The sequence below is a fragment of the Oncorhynchus mykiss genome, chromosome 16, assembly GCF_057628025.1.
Source record: "Oncorhynchus mykiss isolate SJ-2025 chromosome 16, ASM5762802v1, whole genome shotgun sequence".
NCBI lineage: Eukaryota > Metazoa > Chordata > Actinopteri > Salmoniformes > Salmonidae > Oncorhynchus > Oncorhynchus mykiss.
Window position 1 is genome coordinate 69,021,653 of NC_143037.1, and position 20,028 is coordinate 69,041,680.

Sequence of the window (20,028 nt, forward strand, 5' to 3'; positions counted from 1 at the left end):
AAAGAAAGAAAGAAAGAAAGAAAGAAAAGAGGGAGCATACTTAAATTCACACAGGACACCGGATAAGACAGGAGAAATACTCCAGATATAACAGACTGACCCTAGCCCAGGACACATAAACTATTGCAGTATAATTACTAGACGCTGAGACAGGAGGGGTCGGGAGACACTGTGGCCCCGTCCGTCGATACCACCGGACAGGGCCAACCAGGCAGGATATAGACAGAGCCGAGTATAGCTCACGAACATGTCCCCCCCATGGGGGCGCCAACCCGGACAGGAAGATCACGTCAGTGACTCAACCCACTCAAGTGACGCACCCTTCCTAGGGATGGCATGGAAGAGCAATTTTGGGGCTTCATCATGTTGCATTGAAATGTACAGCTGTGTATCGTCAAGTTAACATTATGTTTCCGAATGACATCACCAAGAGGTCAAATACATACTGAAAACATTAGTGGTCCTAAAACGGAACCTTGAGAAACACTGACATTTACAGTTGATTTGTCAGAGGACAAACCATCCACAGAGACAAACTGATATCTTTCCGACAGATAAGCTGGTTCTAGCCAGGCCAGGAATTGTCCGTATAGACCAATTTGTAGACCAAATCTCGCCAAAAGATTGTGTGATCGATGGTATCAAAAGCATCGCTAAGGTCTAGGAGCACGAGGACAGATGCAGAGCCTTTGTCTGACCCCATTAAAAGGTAATTTACCACCTTCACAAGTGCAGTTTCAGTGCTATGATGGGGTCTAAAACCAGACTGAAGCATTTCATATACATTTTGTCTTCAGGAAGGCAATGAGTTGCTGCGCAACAGCTTTTTCAAAAAAAATTGCGAGGAATGGAAGATTCGATATTAGCCGATAGTTTTTTTATATTTTCTGGGTCAAGGTTTGGCTTTTTCAAGAGAAGTTTTATTACGGCCACTTTTAGTGAGTTTGGTACACATCTGGTGGATAGAGAGCCGTTTATTATGTTCAACATAGGAGGGCCAAGCACAGGAAGCAGCTCTTTCAGTGGTTTAGTTGGAATAGGGTCCAATATGCAGCTTGAAGGTTTAGAGGCCATGACTATTTTCATCAATGTGTTAAGAGATATAGTATTAAAAAACTTGAGTGTCTCTCTTGATCCTAGGTCCTGGCAGAGTTGTGCAGACTCAGAACAATGTAATTTGTTAATTCTAATGATCATGATCTTTTCGTTAAAGAAGTTCATGAATTTATCACTGCTGAAGTGAAAGTCATCCTCTCTTGGGGAATGCTGCTTTTTAGTTAGCTTTGCGACTGTATCAAATATACATTTTGGTCTTCACTGATAAAATGAAAATACTGCCCCCTATTACCAACAGGTTAAACAATTTAAACTAAATTAAACAAACTTTCAAAACAATGTAACTGGGAATCAAAATGGCATGCCCATACTCCAATATTTCACAATAGCGCCTTGCAATGTGGAGGGCGGCTTTTTGCATCACCCCAATGGTCAAAATGTGGAACTCGTAGCCGTGCCGATATCACGGACAGTAATGGTTTGAGAGCATTCCAAGATTTGAAAGACACATTACCGGGCAAATATAAAAAAAATTATATATATATTTTAAAAAATATTTTATATATATATTATATTATATATATATTTACAACTTCCCCAACTATTTACAACTTCCCTTGCGAAACCCAACTACCAAACCTTCCAATGATGGGATTTTAGGGATGCACCGATATGACATTTTTGGCCGATACCGATATCTGATCTTTTCCTTGCCAAAAAACAAACCAAAACCGATATTTTAGCTGCTGCCTTTTAAACATTCTAGTACAGTTAAATAGTTAACACAGACACACATGAACGCAGCGGTCTAAGGCACTGCATCTCAGTGCAAGAGGCATCACTATAGTCCCTGATTCAAATCCAGGCTGTATCACATCGGGCTGTGATTGGGAGTCCCACAGGGAGAAGCACAATTGGCCCAGCGTTGCCCGGGTTTAGCTGGGGTATACCGTCATTGTAAATAAGAATTTGTTCTTAACTGACTTGCCTAGTTAAATAAAGGTTACTCACACTGAAAAAAGTTATTTTGTTGACATTTACGTATGTCCCCATTACCAGTAAAACATCATCAAAAGATATTTCTTTCACTTACTTGCTGTGCTGTTTCGTTGTTCATTTATTCAGTCGTTTCATTCTCAACCAGGATTTCATCATACATGTCAAGCAGTGAAGTTTTAGCTCTGTGTGTCTGTGGCCTCTTCCTCGGTGCGCACTGACACTGTGTCTGTTTCCATCTTGAACCAGCTGTGTATGTAATATTTCAAGTAAACCCTGTGTCTTGTCTGCATCGAAGTAGCGGTCCTTGTACCTAGTGTCGAGCACGGTGGTGACATGGTAAAGAGGCTCAGAGAGAATACCACCAAATCGCTTGTTCACAGCCCCGAATAATTTTGTAAGTTTTAACCCCGCGGTCTGTGGCCAGTTTTGTTGAGCAGTCGTTTCAATGCCATGACAGAGGGTATCATGTCTGCTGCTGACGCAGTTGATTAGCTTATTTCTTAGTCAGTTCATAGTCAGTTGTTCGAATGGCACTAGGAGTGTGTTCATGTTTCCAAGTTTCAGACATGTTCTCAAATGCCGTTGAAATGGCAGCAGCGGTATGAGAACCAGCACATTCTTGGGCAATACGGCTTTCCTCAGTATAAAATCTTTGTCGACCCTCTGTGCTGTCAGACTCAGCATGCTCATGGGGTTGACATCGCTGGTCCAAATGTCAGTCGTGGCACCCATAGCAAGCAGCATAATGAATTAAATTATCTTGGCGTTAATGGATTTCGGCTTTGAGTTGTCTGGCTGAAATGTTCTTACTCTTTTAAATGAATGCTGGACTTGAACTTGTTTAGTTGTTGGAAGTGTGCGCTCAGTATTTTTCTGCTTTTGTTCTGTGTAGCGCTGTATTTTTCATGGCATCATTACATCATCTACCTATGTTTATATAGGTATGCACGTCATGTACCTACGGTTTATATAGGTATGCACGTCAGCTTTGGCATCGGTTTTTCACATCGGCATTAAACTAGACATTGGGCCGATGCCGATGTTGGCATTTTTAGCTAATATTGTCAGATTCTGATATTCTCACGATACATTGTCCATCCCTATTGGATTTATAAATAAATTATCTGGGTTCCCGAAATGACTGAACTTAATAATATATAAACAACTTTTGGAAAGCTCATGTTCTGAGCTTGCCATTAAAAAAGTATGGTCCACAGATCTAATTGAATCTCAACAATCGTTTCACTGGAACAGAATGAGGAAAAATATGACCTTAGCATCCCGTAATCTGAACCATCAACTTATACATGTTAAGTTCTTTCACAGACTTTTCACATCAAGGAAATGTTTTACGATGAGATTGGCTCCAACTCGCAACTGTTTACGGTGTCCCCTAAATCAGGTAGGCACATTTCTCCATATGATGTTGGAGTGCCCTGCAGTTAAATGCTTCTGGGGAAATGTTACTAAATTCATTTCAAAGTGCATTATTAGATACACCCACCTAGTACCATGTCACCTTCACCCTTTGCCTCCTGAACAGCCTGAATTCTTCAGGGCATGGAAATGTGCTCAATTGGTATCAAGGGACCTAACGTGTGTCAGGAAAACATTCCCCACACCAGTACCCACTATTACCCCACCACCACCAGCCTGTACCTTTGACACCAGGCAGGATTAGGCCATGGACTCATGCTGCTGCGACCAAATCTACTTGCACATCCTCATCACTCCAGTGTAAATTGCTATATTGTAATTACTTTGCCACTATTGGCCTATTTATTGCCTTACCTCCTTACTTCATTTGCACAACTGTATACAGATTTTTCTATTGTGTTATTGACTGTACGTTTGTTTATTCCATGTGTAACTCTGTGTTGTTGTTTGTGTCGCACTGCTTTGCTTTATCTTGGCCAGGTCACAGTTGTAAATGAGAACTTGTTCTCAACTGGCCTACCTGGTTAAATAAAGGTGAAATAAAATAAAAATAAAAATCCTGACTCTGCCATCAGCATGACGCAACATAAACTGGGATTCGTCAGATCAGGCGACATTTTTCCACTCAATTTTCCAGTGTTGGTGATTGCGTGCCCACTGGATGGAGACATGTTGGCTGGGTGGGGTTGGGGGAATGGAATGGGAGGTTGGGGGAATGGGATGGGAGTTTGGGGGAATGGGATGGGAGTTTGGGGGTGGAGGCCCAAATTGATTTATTTTCTATTCCTGTTTATACTGAATTTATTGTTTATTATTAAACTGTGTATTTCTTCTGGGTTTTTTATTTTGAGTGACAGCCTACAGGAACAGGTTTTATAAATGGATAACTTGAAATGGATAATGTACCTGTAACCTCCCCTCAACAAAAAATAACAAAACAAATAAACATTTGGTCTCATAAAAACATGTTTCTCATCCCCTCCTCTCTCTCTCTCCACTCCCTGCCTCTCTCTCCACTCTCTGCCTCTCTCTCTCTCCACTCCCCTCCTCTCTCTCTCTACTCCCTGCCTCTCTCTCTCTCCACTCCCTGCCTCTCTCTCTCTCTCTCCACTCCCTGCCTCTCTCTTTCTCCACTCCCCACCTCTCTCTCTCCAGTCGCTCCAGTCTGAACATGCGTGTGGACGAACCCGCGCGCCTCAACTGCCAGAGTGGCACGATCACCACTGCGATCATCAGCATTCCTACGCCCCCAGCAACCACTCCTGAGAGCGACGCCCACCCTCCACCCCCAGGCCCCGCCCTTCAGAACGTTGTGAAGGTGTCTGCGCTGTGAGAGTAGAAGCGCAGCAGGACGCGCGGACAGACAGACAGATAGGATGGATAGACAGACTCATGCAGATAGACAGAAGGACAGTGCGAAGGATACGACAGACGAGCAGGCGAATGCTCTGAAGGCCGAGTCCCAGACTGAAGACATGGAGAAGGACTGCCTACTAGTGGAGATCTACTGTAATGACATGGACTTCCTGTAGAAATGGAGGATGGATTTTAGATACAGTCTACTGTAGGTGTCTGGGCGCTTCTGTGTGTTTGAGTGTGCGTTTTGTGTGTGTTTGAAGGTTATAAGTGTGTGTGAGAGAGAATGTGTGTTAGAGAAAATAAAAAATGTTTGAGTTTTTGGAGTGTATGAAAGAGAAAGAGAAGCACTTGATGGGTCACTGGAGAGATGTAGAGCAGTAAAGTCATATGTCACTGTGCACGCAGCACCTTTATATGGTTAGTGCTATCTGGGATCATTGGGACATCCCTACACTAAACCTTAACCCTTACCTAACCCTAACCTTAACAATAACCTTCACCTAAACTTAACCCTTACCTTAACAATAACCCTTACCTCACCCTAACCTTAACCATTTTAAATTTCAACTTCCATGGGGGGTATGGATGTCCCAAGGATCCCTGATAGCAAGGACGACCTTTTTATGGTTTGGAACCTGAGTTTGACATTTGACCTGTCTGGTCTTTACATCGTTACAGCAGGAAACAGTGATCATATCAAAGAAAAGAACATATTGAAATCATTAGTTTTCCTCTGGTTTGTTTTGTTATTTATGGTTTGATTCAGTTTAATCCACTTATTCGTCGTCATAGATACATGTCACTCACCATCCAAAATCTTTTTTTTTTTCTCCCCAGGTATAATTTAATTTCACAGTGAAAATTCTTAACAGATCAAACTATGGTAGGTGTCTGTGTCAGAGATACTAGTGGGTTTCTTATATTTGTGAACGTGTATGTGTGTATGCCTGTATGAGCGTGTGTGAGTTTGAGGAGCTGTCTGTAGTTTAGCTCTTTCTGTAAGTGTCCATGGCTCTGTATATGTGTGACTAGCTGCCACTCATGGAAAGCTCCTGTACATATTTTTGTCCAAAATTCTCAGCTGGAAGCCTTTTACACAATATGTGCCTGTTTCGTTTGAGTAAATTCTTGATTTTATTTCTCTATTTTTTTGTAGGTCGGTTTCCCTCCCTTTGCTTTCCTCTGGGCTCTAGTTGTAGATATTCAACAGACCTTTTATGTAAACTTGCTTCATTATCCAACACCAAGACCAAAAAGGTTGTATTTAAACTTAAACCACGTCTAACTAAAAGCACAAGGTGTTTGCTGAGAATTTCTGACAGAGATCTGTCCAGAGCCTGGGTTATATTGTGAATATTGTTAATAGAATATTTTGTAATATTTTCCCATTGTTTGGCAGAGCCAGTGAAGCTGTCCTCTCTCACTCTCTTTCTCTCTCGTTGTCGTCCTGTGTATCTCTTTCTCTCTCGTTGTCGTCCTGTTGTATCCTTTCCTCCGTTCTGTGTGAAGAACAGTATGCTTTTGGTAGTTGTTTTTAGTCGTCAATGTTTTCTCCCCAAACTCAGCTGCCATTTTTCAAAGTTGTTGGGTGTCTGTAATCTTCTATGTGGATAGAAACTTGGTGTTTGTACTTTTTCTGTGGCCTTCCATGTTTTTCCCCTGGGACATTCTAGGTCTTAAATGTTTTATTTTTTTCCTGGAGAACTTGAACCTGGGACATCTGTTGTCATGGTGACCACAGAGACATGGAGGACTGGATGACACCCACCCATGGACCTAAACCAACCTTAACATCTAACACTAGCCATTTCTCTTCTTGGTTACAGGGTCTGAAATGTCTCTTTACCAGACACTAAAGTTGGGCTCAGTTAATTTCAGTATATTCAGACTGAATTCAGACCCCATCCCTTCCAGAGATACAGGCACACAAAGGGGCAATGCAGAGTAGATCCATGGCGTCTATCTACGACATGACACAGGACCTGTGATTCAACCAAACCAAAAGGGTTCAACTATGTTGGATCAGGAAGTTAATGGTATTGTTTATTTAGTGGATGACCTGCATTTGTAAGCACAGGTATTGTTACTTTAGAACTCGATGATGTATTCCGTGACCATAGCTCCCAGGATCTAGTATAGACCCAGTCATTATGGGATAGAACGTTGCGATCTTGCCCTCCTGTAGGGAAAGCAACCTGTGGTTACCTACAGTGCATTCGGAAAGTATTCAGACCCCTTGACTTTCTAAAAATGTTGTTACAGCCTTATTCTAAAATTTAATAAATATAAAATGTCCTCATCAATCTACACACAATACCCCATAACGACAAAGCGAAACCAGGTTTTTCTAAATTTGTACAAATGTATTACAAATAAAAACCAGAAATACCTTATTTGCATAAGTATTCAAGACCCTTTGATATGAATCTTGAAATTGAGCTCATGTGCATCCGGTTTCCATTGAGCATCCTTGAGATGTTTCTACAACTTGATTAGAGTCCACTTGTGGTAAATTCAATTGATTGGACATGATTTGGAAAGGCACACACCTGTCTATCTAAGGTCTCACAGTTGACAGTGCATGTCAGAGCAAAAACCCAAGCCATGAGGTGGAAGGAATTGTCCGTAGAGCTTCGAGACAGGATTGTGACGAGGCACAGATCTGGGGAAGTGTACCAAAAAATGTATGCAGCATTGAAGATCCCCAAGAACACAGTGGTCATCATTCTTAAATAGAATAAGTTTGGAACCACCAAGACTCTTCCTAGAGCTGGCCACCTGGCAAAACTGAGCAATCGGGGGAGAAGGGCCTTGGTCAGGGAGGTGAACAAGAACCCAATGGTCACCCTGACAGAGCTAAATAGTTCTCTGTGGAGATGGGAGAACCTTCCAGAAGGACAACCATCTCTGCAGCACTCAATCAATCAGGCCCTTATGGTAGAGTGGCCAGACGGAAGTCACTCCTCAGTAAAAGGCACTTCAGCCCGCTTGGAGTTTGCCAAAAGCACCTAAAGGACTCTCAGACCATGAGAAACAAGATTCTATGGTCTGATGAAACCAAGATTGAAATCTTTGGCCTAAATGCCAAGCGTCACGTCTGGAGGAAACCTGGCACCATCCCTACAATGAAGCATGGTGGTGGCAGCATCATGCTGTGGGGATGTTTTTCAGCAGCAGGGACTGGGAGACTAGTCAGGATCGAGGGAAAGATAAACGGAGCAAAGTACAGAGAGATCCTTGATGAAAACCTGCTCCAGAGCACTGAGGACCTCAGACTGGGGCAATAAGGTTCACCTTATTCGTCTGAATACTTTCCGAATGCACTGTAAGTTACTCCATTGGCTCACAACAAAAACTTGACCTTTTTCAAACGCAATTTTCTTGTTGTCTGCTTGTTTTAGTCAATTACAAAACTACATTTAAGAGAAGTACAACATGTTTAAAGATCACTTTCCAACATGGCCTGCTCCCTAGCATTCTATCTACTTAGAAAAACATATTGTAGGGCTTCCCTCATGCCCCTTTTCATGACGATGCTAGCAGCCACTTGAGTGAGTGAGTGCTAGCTATCTACTGACCGGAACATTAAACTAGCCAAGACCAACAACACAAACAAACAGACTATACAGCTACAAGCAGTTAGCGGAGTTACAAACGAATGGTACTGAACAAGTTAAATGTCTTACCTGTGATTAAATGTTTTCCATACATAGCCTACTTGGACTCCGCGTCCCCAAATATCCCACACCAAATAGCCTGAAGCCACAGGGCTCTTCCCGCAGGCTCTTTCCTTATGTGGGAGCATTGTGAACTGTAGATTGGGATTTTTGACCTGACTACATGTACATTTTCAGCATGTTTTGTTATTTCTGTATAACAAATATTTACAACGAGGTTGCCAATTTTACAATTGGGGTCAATAGGAAATAATATTGGTTTTCCCCAATTTATGGGCCTGGTCGAGGTTGAAATCCGACTTGGGCTATTAGTGTACGTGTAATACACAGTCAGACACTCTCTGTCACAGAGCAAACAGAGAAACAAGCACAGCCAGGCAGGCACTTCTCCGAAGTGAATTACATCTTACTCACAGTTTCCAGGCCTGGTTGTAACACTATTTTAACTAGATTGACAGAAAAGCGGAGACAACAGCAGTCTGTAAAAGTAGGTTCACGTTATTGGGTTGAAATAGAAAAGTGTTATCACAAGTCCTGCATACCATGACTTAAATCAAATAAAAAGGCTGACTTTGCAGTCTAGCCTACCATGACACTGTAGGGGGGGCAGTGATCAAACACACAATACTCCCCTAAAAAGTGTCAAATCATTGTTATCTTTTCCCTAATGATTAACACTAAGGTCTGTTATTGTGTCAGTCCTCTCTCTTCTTTTTTGTTTTCTTTTCCCTTAGCCAATTTGTCTTTTCTTCAGCTCAGTCTCTCCATCACTCTTTGCTTTCCCCTGACTCCTGTCGTTGTTGACACTAATGCTGTGCGTATCCTGTCAGTCGTTGGTTATTATTTATGACCTTGTCTTGTGTCCCGACTGTGAAAACGCCTGATAAAAACATCTATATCTGCCGAAACCACCTCTGACTCTGTCTCTTATGTCATCCACTAACAGACATTGGGGGTGGTGGGATGTAGTGTGTGTGTGTGTGTGTGTGTGTGTGTGTGTGTAGTTGTAAGTAGCTTTTCTTCCTTCACTAATTGCAATTTCACACATGCTGATGACAGTAAGAACAGACGCTAAACAGTCATACCCCTCATAAAGGCATCGTTACGGCACATACTGTACAATCCCATTAGCTACTGTCTATTCAATTCATACATCTATACATGTGATAAAAAGGCTACCAGCCTGGCTAGCATGTTTTAATATTTACCTGAATAAACTCAGGTAAAAACCTCAAAAGCGAGATGTTTTAGATTATTTACACATGATGATAGAATTCTCAATTGTATGAAATTATATTGTGTTGACAGGGCACTACAATTGAATCCTCCGCAGACCGGCCTTGACTTCTGTCCAGGGGTCCCAGTTCTCAGTCCTCCTGGGTCTGGATTGATTCCTCAGCCCCTGCAGAGAAGTGAGGAGAGCTGTTTGCTGAACTCAGAGCGGAACTGTCTGGTGACCATGGTGTAGATGAGGGGGTCCACAGCTACAGGGACACAGGTCAGGATCATGGCTGAGGTCTCCAGCTCCTTCAAGACCCAGGTCTGCTGGAGAAAAGGGGAGAGGGAGGGACAGAGGGAAAGAGGACGGGAGAGAAGAGGGAATGAAAGAGTAGCCTACAAAATTAAACACTGTAAAAGTTGTAAATGAATATGAAAGCTGTAGAGACTCATTTTCTAATAATTTCATGATATAGCCTATTCACTGAGTCTCTGCCAACCATGGGCATCCAGAAGAGAGTGAAGGTGATGATGTACCCAAAGCGCTTGGCCAGTTTCCCCTCTGTCCTCTTCTGTCCCCTCTCCCTAGCGGTGGGGGTGAGGAGACACACGGCCCTCACTCTCTCCTGAGCTTTCTCCGCTGCAGGGGTGCTGGTCTCCTCAGACACTGTGATCACCGTGTACCGTGGGAGTTGCAGAATCCGCAACGCTACAGCCGCTAGTAAGGATTTGAACGTGCGCCCCCGGTGCTATCTGCGGTGCTGAAACAACAGAGTTCTGCCAACTCCAGATGTGCCTCGACACAGAGGGCCTCAGCTGAATCCCGCGGTCTGATACTTTGTTACCTGACTACTTTAAATATCCACCCGTAGTGAATAACTATTAAAGTCAGGCTGCAGCCCCACACTGGAACCAAAATATATGCGCCAAACGTGACGTGTTTGTCTACGTGACGACGGCACATCATGTAAAACAGATAACGTCTGGCCAGAGCCAGCGAAAGCTATAAGTAACCTGAAAGCCCAGATGGCGAGGATCCAAACTTGAATCCTGGCCTTCGTCTTCTTGTTGTGAAACAGAAAAGCGGTTCTCCTTCCATTGATGGTCAACAGTACCACATTTAGTTTACTCATATCTTTGCAGTTAAAACAAAATGTAAAATGTCTCCCAAACCTGCAGACAGCCATGCTCCAAGCCTTTTCTCCTCTCACCAGGCAGCACAGAGCAAACGGAATACTTTTGATAGCAGCATCCTTGACCTAGCTAGCCTATGACACATGTCAATGGGGTGAATTGGTCATAATTTAAAGTGTGTTCTGTGATTGAGTGGCATATTGAGGGAGAGACTGTTCCAAGCCTGATTTGATGAGCAGGGCTTTGCTGGCTGATTGGAGTATTCAGGTTTGATCCGTGTGACCTTGCTGTTCTAGCCGGTGTTATTCTGAGGTTGACGACTCATAGCATTTTCCAAGAATACCATCATGGCTGTATTTACACAGGTAGCCCAAACCTGATCTTTTTTTTCCCCAATATTTGGTCTTTTGACCAATCGCATCAGATCTTTTTCAGAGCTGATTGGACAATGGGCCAATCAGAATTGGCCCATGTTCTTCTCTGTGTTTCTGGAATAAGATGGAGTAAAAAATATATACTATATTATTATACGGAATGACAGGGGGCATCAAATAAGGTCTGAAAGGAGGCATATTGAACAAAAGGATCTTTATTATAAAAGTACGTACACATGTACACAAAGTAGGCATAATAATAATGCACGTAGTAAAGTCATTCATTTACCATGCAATAATATTAGCGTAAATCCACTATTTTACATTCAAAATTAAAGACCAAAACGTGTACAGCAAAATAACATTGTTACGTGGAAATCAGTGACTTCCTTAAAATAACTGAAGAAATGATTCATGTTTGTTCACCGTTTGCTGCTCCTACAAAGAGATCTTTAATGTTTTAACCATCTTTAACTTTGTTTGTTTCACTGATAACAGCAGACATTGAGTGGAAAGAATAGCTCATGTCTTTGGCAGAAGTTTAACTCAGTTTCTCTGGTCTACGTGTGAAGCCCTGTGTTAGTGTTTTAACAGTTCCTCCATGTACACAGAGTTCATACGGTAGGCAGCCATCCAGCTGGACGCCATACTGTGGTAGCCATGGTAACCCTGGTGGTGAGAGGGGGGCATGGAGGCGTAGTAATCCTCCCAAGCTCTGTAGTAGGCCCTCCAGTAGCCCTCATAACCCTCACCATCATCCTCCTCCTGCTCTACCTCACTCACTCTGTCCCTCTTCCTCTCACTCCCTCGATTCTCAGGCATCTTCCTCTCCTCTAAAATATCTCTCTTCTCCCCTTTGACTTTCTTAGCCGTCTCCCTACTCCACTGCTGTGCTGTAGCCTCTCTGCCCTTTGCCTTCCACAACAAAGGTTCCCCCTCCCCGGGGTTTGTACTCACAGCTCTCCCCTCTGGTCTGGGGGATCTGTGGTGGCTAGGATGGGGTACAGACGGTGAGTTGGGTTGGCTTCTAGGTGGCGTACACTTTGGTTTCCTTGCCCCATCCATGACTGTGGATTGCTGTGCAGATTGAGTTTGAATCGGAACGATTGGTTTGTGTTCAGCTCCTCTGGTCTGATCTGTGGAGCTCTGCGTTGACTCGTCAGCCTGCCGGTCTTCCTCCATGTCACAGTCAGAGCTGGACCCATCAGAAGTCGACTCCGAAGGTGACGGGTCAGAGTTCGTCTTTAGAAGCAGCTGTGTGGGTGTTGGTGGACGCTCTCCGTTCCGTGTCATGTGTGTGTGTGTGAGTGGCACATCGTCATCCTGGAGTGTATGAGACTCCTCGTAGCCGTGCTGACCGTTAAATCCCTCGCCGTCGTCTCCGTGACCTCTGAACTGTCGGATGACCTCCACTGTCCTTCCCAGCCCCTCCCTGATGAAGCTCTGGAAGTCCAGCTCTGCCTCCTGGAAGGTCATGATCCCTGACCTTTGACTCTTGAAGGCGCTGAGCGGAGGGATCTTTGGCAGGGCATCCTGTTGCTCTTTACGGGAGAGAGCTAGGGAGGCCCCAGGGACTACTGAAGCCTTGGGAGGGGGTAGGAGGACATCCAGGGCAGGGGATGCATTTTTGTGCTTCAGACCAGCCTTAGCCACAGGACTGGCTGTGTGCTGGCTCTTACATGGTCGGCTGGGTTCAGTGCTCTCTGGGTGGACAGGGCTGGGGTCCTGATCCCTGATGGGTTTAGGGGCTGGGGATTCGGTCTTAGCCCGTCTCCTTCGCTCTGTCTTGGGGAACACCTGGGAATTAGTCCCTGGTGTCAGGGCCTCCACAGTGATATCCCAGTCACAGGGCTCCTGCATCAGCCCTGGCTCTATGGGGTCTGGAGGAGTGATGATGGGGTTAGGAGATCCATCACAATAACACAGCAACACCACACTAATGCTCCATTTGTAAAAAGATGAGAAAACAAATCCACAATCTGATCTATGACTGAAAGCAAAGGTCACAAGGACATTCAGATCTTACCTGGTAGAGCGCAAAGAATTAGGTTGCACTTCTGAGCGATGGCCATCATCTTGTTCTCCTCCTCGCCATGGCAACAGTAGGTCACTGCCAGCCCGTGTGTACCTGGGACAAAAGAGAAAACACTCCTTATGAGGACCCATCCACAACAGCTAGCAGGTGTGTGTGTGTGTGTGTGTAAAGAGGGAGAGGTAAAGCAAAGTTCTGACAACAAAAGGATGCCACTCCTGTCAGCCTGAGTTTGTCATGACGACCCAGTTTGTAGTCGCCTAGAGGGTTCTGTCTATCACCTCCACACACACGGCTGAGTGATTAGCCAACCTGTTGACCTTGGGACCAATCTATAGACCGAGGTCTACAGCTAGTCTCTACTAGCAGTGTAAGACAGACATTAGGACCAGACTGACGTCCTAGCCCTGTGATGGCGGTATAATGGCTGTGTTGACAGGCAGAACTCACCAAAGCGTCCAGCTCGTCCTATACGGTGCATGTAGGTCTCCCAGTCCTGAGGAACATCCAGGTTGATCACCAGATTCACCTTCTCAGCATCTATACCTCTGGAGGTCTGGGAGAGAAGAAGATGGAGAGGGGGAGGCTGCTTTTAGCATGTGGTACAGAAATGTTCTGTTCTTAAGGACATTTGTAAGGATAGGAGAGCCCTTTGTGAGGTTATTGTGGAGATGAGGTAGGTGTGAGGTCATGTTGCTGAAACACTCACCAGGTCAGTAGAGATGAGTACTCTACACTGGTACTGCTTCAGTTTAGACATGGCCTCCATTCGCTGGTCCTGACTCAGACTACCTACACACACACACACAGACACACGTTACACCACAGCATAATACACCACATCACATCTGATTCAGTTTTATTATGGCGTTAGACTAGTAGTAGTAACAGTAGAATATAGTAAGAGTAATGTACTCTAGTATAGTGCTCCTTACTGGCCCTGGCCCACTCTCACCTGAGATACAGACAGCAGGAAGGCCCTTCGAGGACAGGATGTCTGCTAAATGCTGAGCCCTGTAGGGATGAAAACCATAAGACATGATTGAACAAAAAGAAAAATGAAACAAACTGCTAATAGGGAGACTACACTGCAAAACAAATGACTGTGTAGACAGTTATTCAGATAGCTCGTTGATTTTACAGTAACCCTACAGCTGAGGGTCCTACCTGGTGTGCAGATTGGAGAACACCAGAGCTTGATTGAAGGGAACTTTACTGAACAGCTCCAGCAGGAGCAGAACCTTCTCCTCAAACACCTTATGGGGCATGGCATGGGAGTGCACCAGCCTGTAGTACTGCTTCAAACCTGAGGGGGGCAGAATACACATCTCAGTTAAATAAAACAGCACAATCTTCTTGTTAATCATGACCCAAAATCATGGAATATCTCTGTGTCCGTCTGGGATGTGATGCCTGCTGTACCTGGGTGTTACTGGTTGAGCTGTGATACTGACCTATGAGTCCGGGGTCGGAGGGGTTAAGTCTGACGAAGGTGGGCTCTCTCATGTAGTGGGCCAGGTGCTGGGCAAGGGATTCTGGGTAGGTGGCAGACAGGGCTAACATCTGTTTGTTGACCGGTAGAGAGGAGAATATCCAACTAGAGATAGAATTAGAAATAAGAATATTATAATGGACATGAACCTTCTTTCTTATGATTGTATAAAACGTCAGCCATTTTGGTAAGGGTGGGGCATGGCCAATAGCCCAGTCTCCAAACAAACATTTTAAAGGCCCGCCTTTTGGCCAGACACAAAATGTTGCTGTTTTAAAGTGAATATATGTATCGCTCTATTAACTTTTCTACATACGTTATATCTGTCTTTAGTCATTTAAGTTTACACTGAAAACATTTTAGCATCCAGAAAATGATATATATATAAAAAGCCACTGCTAAATGAATATGGGAAAGACTGATGACAGTATTTTAGGTTGACAATTCTATTACATAACTTCTGATATTTACATGCCTTACTTTTTATCCTGCACGAGTAAAAGCAGGAAATGCATCACCTATGCCTTTGTCATTCATTCCAATTAGACTGGTTTGGATGTCTCCCTGACCACAATGGCTGCCATTTTCAGTCCCTTTAGGCTCTTTAAAGGTTTAGCCGTTCTAGTAATTGAATAGGATCTCTAGGAGAGACAGAGAGTCCGTCAGGTGGAGTTGATCGAAGACCCGTGTGTGTGTCTCACTTGATCTGGTCCTGGAAGCTGCCTTCCTCCAGTAGTTTGTCAGCCTCGTCCAGCACAAACAGACGGATGCTGGCGGTAACCAAAAGACCCAGCTCAATCAGCTGCTTGATACGTCCTGGCCAGGAAAGAACACATCGATATACAATTAGACTTATGCCCCTGTTTGATACACATGATACTGTTGCCATGGTTATTTACCTATATGACAAAGGAACTGTATAGGTTTGCCTACAGTCACTGACCTGGTGATCCCACAGCGATGTGGCACTTCTTGAGACTGATTTTGTCCTGGCTGACGGGCGTCCCCCCAATGAAGACATGACACTGCAGGCCCTCCATGGCACTGCCTATAGCCATCACCACAGAGTGGATCTGCACTGCTATCTCACGGGTCGGGGCTAGCACCAGCACCTGTCACAGGAAGGGAAATTTTGGTCAATACACAATGTCCATCCTATGTCAAAGATTTGCCTGTAATCTGTCCAAATATAGAGTCAAGCAAACAGATGTCATAGATGACATTCAACCTTGACATGTGAAATGAATGCATGTCTCTGTTATGATAAATTGAGTGAGTTGAGTCACCTGTGTCGTAGTGTTCTCCATTACCAGAGAGTCCAGGGCGATGGCAGAGAACACACAGGTCTTCCCTGTGCCAGACTTGGCCTGCACTATCAGATCTGAAATACAGCACACAGACATGAGGCATGTAGGTTGCCAGCTTCCTGTCCTAAATAGTTTACATAATATTTACAGATAGCTATGTAAACACTTGCACATGTGCGCATGCATCAGGTGACAAACACCTGAGAGCCATGCACGTGAGCCTGACGTCACCTAATAGCCTTTAAGGCTAAATGGATACCGCCCGACAAGACAACATCAACAGTCCGTTTTCGCGTTTCAATATCGTGGGCAGACTTTGAAGAGGAAGTGAGACACCACCCTTGATGTTTTTTTCTGGTTTGATTTAACAGAGGTGTGGAATCGAGTCACAAATATGATGACTTGCAACTCGACTTTGAAACCAATGACTCGTGACTTGACATGGACTTGAGCCTTATGACTCGACCTGACTTGATACCCTCCCCAAGCCTCCCCAAGCCGAAATATTAAAAATGATGCTATTAAAAAAAAAAAGTGAGCAGCACATCAACTCTTAATTTAACGGATTACAATTTGAATCGGACCAGCAGCCAATCAAGTTGCGCGTGGCAGTGCAGAGGAACGTCGGCTGGTGAATTCAGATGGAGCCCTTGGAAAGATGATACCCAAAATTATTTTTTCTGATATAAAGACGACGCTGTATCAACAAAAAACAGATGGCAACTCGCAAAACATGCGGGAAGAAAATTACAGACGGAGGCACAAACAATTTCCAAATTTGTTCGACATTTGAAGCTGCATAAAGAACGGTAAGTCGTGGCTAATACAACCGACAGCTATATATTTATTACTTTACTAGTGTATCATGTAGGCTAATATAACGTTAAATCACGAGCCTCCACCCAGTCAGTCAGTCAGTGCGGGAACGTGATCATTGCACCCAAGATTGAGCTACAACTGGCTAGGCAGTTGGTAGCCTAAATCCTGCCTGATGTTACTTCTGTTCCTAAAACCATTGACATACATTAGCCTACTGTAAACACAATGTGTGTGTGTTAAGGTTGGGCGATTGTGTACAAGTTAACATGGTCCAATTGCACCCCATAGTGTTCCTCGACAGTCGATCACTATGGGAGGGGGGGTCTTTCTCATGGCCACCCATGTATTTCCATGGGAATATAACGTTTATTTGGAAAGTAAAGTAATAAATACATAGATATTTTTAAAAGCATTCATGATTTGCGTAAATGTAATATACTAACTATTACTCTTGTTAAAAATATGAAATGGTATTACATTTGGTGGAGCACGTTATGACTTGTTTAGGACTAGAAACTCAAAGTTTAGGACTTGAGACTTGAAGGTCTTGACTTGAGACTTGACTCGGACTTGTCTGTCTTGACTTGGGACTTGAGTACTAAGACTTGAGACTTACTTGTGACTTGTAAAACAATGACTCGGTCCCACTTCTGCAATTTAGGTCAATGAACTAAGTAGACCAGACCCAGCTGCTATTGCATTGGTGTCTATGGGAGACAATGATAAAAGGCCTGAGTGAACTATCTTTGGTTATTAAATGTAACAAAACATTATTTACAAAAAGAGATCTATTCATATTTTTTTTGGAGAACACTATAATTTGTTTACAAGCATGATAACTGTACTTTTAAATTATGGTTGACGAAGCGTGTTGGCAAATCGGCGTTTCTCAACGAGTTCAAAGCACGTGAATGCATCAAACTAGTATTTACGACTTCCCAACTGGTAACTTCCACCATCCCATTTGGTTATCAACGCGGCATAAATTCAAATGAGAGTCTAAACAGACTAGAAAACAGACTAGAAACTGACTAGAATACGGGAAGTTAGGTGGTTAAGACATAAAATTGCTAGCTAGCTAGCTAGCTAAGACGTAACGTTAACTACTGTAGACGCTGACGACCAGATCATACCGAGTCCGCATCGCCCCAACGGAATGGCTTTGAGCTGGATTGGAGACGGTTTCTTGAATCCAGAAGCCGCCAGTCCATCGAGCACGGGCTGCGACAACAACAGGGCGTTGAAGTCGATACCGCCCGACAAGACAACATCATCAGTCCGTTTTCGCGTTTCAATATCGTGGGCAGCCTTCTTCATTGAGGAAGCCATGTTTCAAACAAACCCGGTAGTATCGCGAGATGTTGCTGTTTCTCGTTATTAGACGTTTTCTTTTTTGTGTCCCTGTTTGTCGCCATCTACTGTACGGTTAAACATGGTGGATAAATTAAGAATGCGTAAGGGGGTGGCTCTCCTATAGGCACCAGTGCGATAGCAGCGGGGTCTGGTCTATGTGGTTTACTGACCATTGTTTTGGTCAATAAAGTGTGTCTGTTCTTAGTCAGAGTCCTATGAGTCAGAGGGAAAATCTCAGCCTAAAATATAAGTAAAATATAAGTAGCCTTCTGATGTACTTATCCCTCTCTCTCACCATGTATGTGTCTGTGTCTGTGTGTGTGTTATCGGATAATAAGAAAAGCTATCTGGTATTATCATTAAAAGATGCAGATTTTATGGATAACATCAGCTAAATAAATGTTAAGAGACGATGCACAGGGAAGATCTAAATTACATACTCCTCGAGTCCTCTCTCCTCGTCTCCAAGCAAGAAGCCCGCCCCTCTGACCTTCTCCTCCAATGGGTTTTGAGAAGGAGACGAGGAGAGAGGACGTGAGGAGTATGTAATTTAGATCTTCCCTGTGCATCGTCTCTTAACATTTATTTAGCTGATGTTATCCATAAAATCTGCATCTTTTAATGATAATACCAACACACACACAGACACAGACACATACATGGTGAGAGAGAGGGATAAGTACATCAGAAGGCTACTTATATTTTAGGCTACCAGGTATCTCACCACAAGCAATTATGTCAAACTATGGGTGTTCAAGGAAGCCATCACGTAATGGTTTTATCATACTTCTCCTCTGAACATTTGAATAGGCAGGCCTGTCATTGGTCAGCTGCCCACAAGTAAACTGTCCCTGCGAGAGGCGATGACCCGTCAGGTGAGAGGAGAGAGCAGATGGCGCTGGAGGGGACAGAGTGACAGATCTGACAATGCATTGAGGTATGGGGTTGAGGGGTTGAAGGCTTTGGACTGAGGAGAGTTATACACTTCAAGGCAGGCCAGATCATTAAATTAAATGCAAAACATTTTGATTTCTGAAACACATTCTAATAGACAGGAGTAAGCCCCTTGATGTGATGAGTGAATTACAACATTTGGATGACTGAATTCTTAGAAAATACAACTTGAATCCCCTTGTAGATGTATTGCATGTAAAGAGACAATGAAGCAAAAAGGGGCATGTAAAATGATCCATGAGCACCAACATGGGAAGTTCATAGGAACATGTCAAATTAGGTATCAAATGAAAGATAAGAGTCTATATTTTTAAGAAATGAAGGCATAGATACATTTTCAATATGTTCTATCTTAAATATTAGAAATTAGAAAGTGCTTTCATTTCTGGTCAGATGGAAAAGGGGTCTTTGAAAACATCTACCAGAAAAAGTCTTAAAAAGTATTAGAAATATATCAAAACACAACCATGTTGAAGTAAAGACCCCTGCCAAATAATACAGACTTATATTTAGTATTTGCCTTCTGTAAGTTTGAGACATTGCCCTTAGCCTTCAAATTCTGTTACCAAAATCCTGCAAATCTTTAAGATATTTTCAAATTTCTCATGAGGAGGGAGGATAATGAAAGTTCAGAGAAGTAACAATTAGTTATATTGTGTTTTTACTGATATATCTATTTTGTTTATGAATTTTTATTTAACGAAATTGGTCAAATAATTTCCAAATTGGTAGAATAATTTCCCACAAACCAGTAACAGAATTACAGAATTACTGCAATTCATTTGGCTAAAATTGGAAATCGTAGTAGTCACAAACC

At 43.4% G+C, this 20,028-nt stretch overlaps 2 protein-coding genes across 3 annotated transcripts in view; one reads left to right on the forward strand and one right to left on the reverse strand.

Annotated features, from left to right (window-relative positions):
* LOC110492564 (A-type voltage-gated potassium channel KCND3) overlaps window positions 1-9,439 on the forward strand; it is a 302,307-nt gene extending 292,868 nt beyond the window's left edge. For both annotated transcript variants that reach the window (XM_036947565.2, XM_036947566.2), the window contains one exon: window positions 4,648-9,439. In XM_036947565.2, the coding sequence (XP_036803460.1) occupies window positions 4,648-4,825 (178 nt within the window). In that variant the 3' untranslated portion in view covers window positions 4,826-9,439. The remainder of the gene's footprint in view (window positions 1-4,647) is intronic.
* A 2,014-nt stretch (window positions 9,440-11,453) lies between these two features.
* Window positions 11,454-18,299, reverse strand: ddx20 (DEAD-box helicase 20). The gene is made up of 11 exons (XM_021566966.3): window positions 18,038-18,299; window positions 16,065-16,159; window positions 15,722-15,890; window positions 15,480-15,594; window positions 14,741-14,883; window positions 14,454-14,592; window positions 14,242-14,300; window positions 13,996-14,078; window positions 13,737-13,842; window positions 13,281-13,382; window positions 11,454-13,134 (listed from the first exon to the last, which is right to left on the reverse strand). Exons 1-11 carry the CDS (start codon window positions 18,231-18,233, stop codon window positions 11,834-11,836), a joined length of 2,508 nt encoding a protein of 835 aa, XP_021422641.1. The 5' UTR covers window positions 18,234-18,299; the 3' UTR covers window positions 11,454-11,833.
* Between the last annotated feature and the right edge of the window lie 1,729 nt (window positions 18,300-20,028).

Excerpts from the sequence above, each read along its gene's own strand:
- ddx20 (XM_021566966.3), bottom strand. The coding sequence starts at position 18,233 with ATGGCTTCCTCAATGAAGAAGGCTGCCCACGATATTGAAACGCGAAAA. Across the intron at positions 15,595-15,721 it reads CATCGCTGTGGGATCACCAG|GACGTATCAAGCAGCTGATT; the intron begins GTCAGTGACTGT and ends TTTCCTGGCCAG. Across the intron at positions 13,843-13,995 it reads TACTCATCTCTACTGACCTG|ACCTCCAGAGGTATAGATGC; the intron begins GTGAGTGTTTCA and ends CTTCTCTCCCAG.